A 2,964-nucleotide genomic window follows, 5' to 3' on the forward strand; every position below is an offset into this window, starting at 1 on the left:
CGTGGGGGTGGTGACCGGAGCCGGGCGGGCCCGAGCCGCCGCTGTCGCCGTCCGCCGCTTGGTGTGACCGCGCTTTGTGCCCGCCCGCCCTCCAGGAAGAAGCCGGGCCTCTGCTGAAGGCCTCTGCCTCGAGCTGGAAGCGATGGAAGTGGCAGCGGTGAAAACGGCAAAATCTTCTCTAGGCTGTGTCTGAAATACTCTGCCGTGCGGTTTGAGATTTAGAGTCTGTCAAAATGCCCGAAATAAAAGTCACTCCCTTGGGTAAGTCCAATCTAAAGTCCTCCTGAAATAGAAGCACCGAGAAACTTTGGAATTTAGGATTCGGAGTGATGTGTGTTGAATTGCTGGAGACGAACGTGCTTTCCCGTGCCACAGAAACGGGTCACAGGTATTTATTGCGCTGGGTGTTAGAGACGCAGCAGCCTAAGGATTCTGTCAGCATGGTGTTGTCCTCCTTTAGTTGTTCAGCAAGTACAGCTCCAGCAGTCTGCCAGCTCCCTTGCGGTTACAGGGCTCATTTGTGCCCACTGGTGGAGTGCTGTAATATGTTGCGCAGCGCAGATACGAGTATTAATCCGCTCAGCAGTGCTAAAGATCCTCAGGCTCCCGCATCAGAAAAGGGATCGGAAGCTTCTGTGGACCTTTAAATGCTTCTTTTCTGACACGATGGTAAGTCCTTCCAGAGATGTCTGAGTCCTCTTCCCTTTGCCTGTGTGCAGGAGCTGGCCAGGACGTGGGGCGCAGCTGCATCCTCGTGTCGATTGCCGGGAAGAACGTCATGCTGGACTGCGGGATGCACATGGGCTACAACGATGATGTGAGTAGAGCAGAGATGCTTTCAGGGTGTATCTGCCTGGTCTTTCCCAGCAGGACTCTGGGTCTTTGTTCTGCCTCGTTCCCTTTTGTTTCAGCATTGCCTGGTTCCTCTTCCATGGTGGGGGATAACGTTAAACTGGGTGTTGCTGGCCACGTGTGTTAGCTGCTGCTGGAGCTGGGGTATGGCAGAGAACAAATCACTGTTGCTCCTTCACAGTCCTGCCTTCCTGCGCAAGAGGTGCATCCCCTTGAGCATTCCTGGTCTGTGAAGCGCCACCATCAGCCATCCTTTCCCTGGGCTGTGGACTCTCTTAAAAATAACTAAGCAAGCTGTGAAGGTTCCATCCCTGCTGGTCTTGGCCTTTCTGGGTTTCCCAGGGGCAGGTGTTGTCTACGCATTCAGGCGTTAACCCTGCCAGTGGCGCGAGCGACCACAACATCGTGCTTGGTTTTGGGCAGCGGGATCCTCACCACCCAGCTCTGGTGCTTTAGACAGGGAGTGAGGAAACACCCCTGGTGTTCCGTCACCTGATGCTGGCAGGAAAGGGATAGTGGAAAACACGCTCTGTAAGATAGAGCTGTGTGACGCACAGCAAAGGTGCTGTTCCAGAAGAGGTTTTGAGGTTTTCTGCCCTAACGCCTGCGGGGAAGCTGGAATGCGCTGGTCGCCGGCTTTGCTCCGAAGATAAACTCGGCTGTAATTCATCCCTCTGCACGGTCAGTTCCCTGCCTGTCCCTCCAGCCCTCCCGTGCTTCTTCCTCTTTGGTTTTTTCTACCCTCACCGCGCTGCCGACACTAATGCTGCAGTTTGGTGTCGAGGTGGGTTACAGCACGTGTCTGGCGTCCCGGGTCATTCGCACCCTCGTTTGGTTGGCTCAGCGACGTGGTTTTAACCGGCTTTGTCTCGTAACGGGTGGCCTGGTTCTTCCTGTCTCTGCAGAGGCGCTTTCCTGACTTCTCTTACATCACCCAGAACGGGAGGCTGACCGACTTTCTGGACTGTGTGATCATCAGGTGAGGAAGCTCCCTCCCCTGCCCCCTCTTACCTGGCAGACAGGGAGGCTTTGGGTGCTGTCCCTACAACCCAAACCCGGGCAGCTCGTCAGTCACGTTTTGGCTATGTCATACGGTGCTTTAAAGATCTGCTGTGAGATCCGAGGACCGCGCAAGCGAATTCCTGCGCTGCAGCCTCTCGGTTATCCTTTGTGCCTATTTGCAGCCACTTCCACTTGGACCACTGTGGCGCGTTACCCTATTTCAGCGAAATGGTGGGTTACGACGGGCCCATTTACATGACGCATCCTACCAAGGCCATCTGTCCCATCCTCCTGGAGGACTACAGGAAAATAACCGTCGACAAGAAAGGGGAAATTAACTTCTTCACTTCCCAGATGATTAAAGACTGCATGAAAAAAGTGGTCGCTGTGCACCTCCACCAGACGGTGCAGGTCAGTGCCCGTTCCCGCGCGCTTGGGGCTGTTCAGAAGGCAGAGCGTGTCCCCTAACGCGGCGCTGGCCTGTGGGTGCAGGTGGACGAGGAGCTGGAGATCAAGGCGTACTACGCGGGCCACGTGCTGGGAGCAGCCATGTTCCAGATCAAGGTTGGCTGCGAGTCCGTGGTGTACACTGTGAGTACGCGCAGCAACGGCCGAGACACCGACACCTCCCTCTGCCAGCCCGGCCCGTTACCCAGAGAGCATTAATGGATTTCCCTTCCCCCGTTAGGGCGATTACAACATGACGCCAGACAGACACTTAGGGTAAGTAGGAAGCTGAGTTTCTCCGAGTTGTGTGAATTTCTGACGGGAAGATTCAGCGCAGCCTCTGTTAGCGCCAGGGGCTTGTCAGCACCGGATCTTTGTTAGGAGACGGGACCATTTCACAGTGTCTTTGCTGGAAAGATAAACACAGCTGTGAATTACGAGAACGAACAGATTTATACATGGATTCTTCCTGATAGACCTTAGCATCATCATCTTCTTGGTGCTCGTATTAATCTGTTTTTAGGGTTACTGATAATTCGACTTGGAGGTTTGAATTGTTTTACTGTCACAGGATCTTTTAAACGTGTTTACTGTCTGAGAGAGCACCCACCGCAAACTTGAACATCTGATTTTTTCTGGCACGTACGAGAGATGTACCATATT

General features: G+C 53.9%; 1 protein-coding gene across 2 annotated transcripts in view; it reads left to right on the forward strand.

Annotated features, from left to right (window-relative positions):
* Positions 1-233: 233 nt before the first annotated feature.
* Positions 234-2,964, forward strand: part of CPSF3L (cleavage and polyadenylation specific factor 3-like) — a 9,601-nt gene continuing 6,870 nt past the window's right edge. Inside the window, exons 1-6 of one of the 2 annotated variants that reach the window (XM_010137905.1) lie at positions 234-261; positions 720-817; positions 1,758-1,831; positions 2,037-2,265; positions 2,347-2,445; positions 2,543-2,577. In XM_010137905.1, the coding sequence (XP_010136207.1) occupies positions 234-261; positions 720-817; positions 1,758-1,831; positions 2,037-2,265; positions 2,347-2,445; positions 2,543-2,577 (563 nt within the window). The remainder of the gene's footprint in view (positions 262-719; positions 818-1,757; positions 1,832-2,036; positions 2,266-2,346; positions 2,446-2,542; positions 2,578-2,964) is intronic. The other variant, XM_010137906.1, reaches the window with a different exon arrangement.

This window comes from Buceros rhinoceros, unplaced genomic scaffold, assembly GCF_000710305.1.
Source record: "Buceros rhinoceros silvestris isolate BGI_N320 unplaced genomic scaffold, ASM71030v1 scaffold4126, whole genome shotgun sequence".
Classification (NCBI taxonomy): Eukaryota; Metazoa; Chordata; class Aves; order Bucerotiformes; family Bucerotidae; genus Buceros; species Buceros rhinoceros.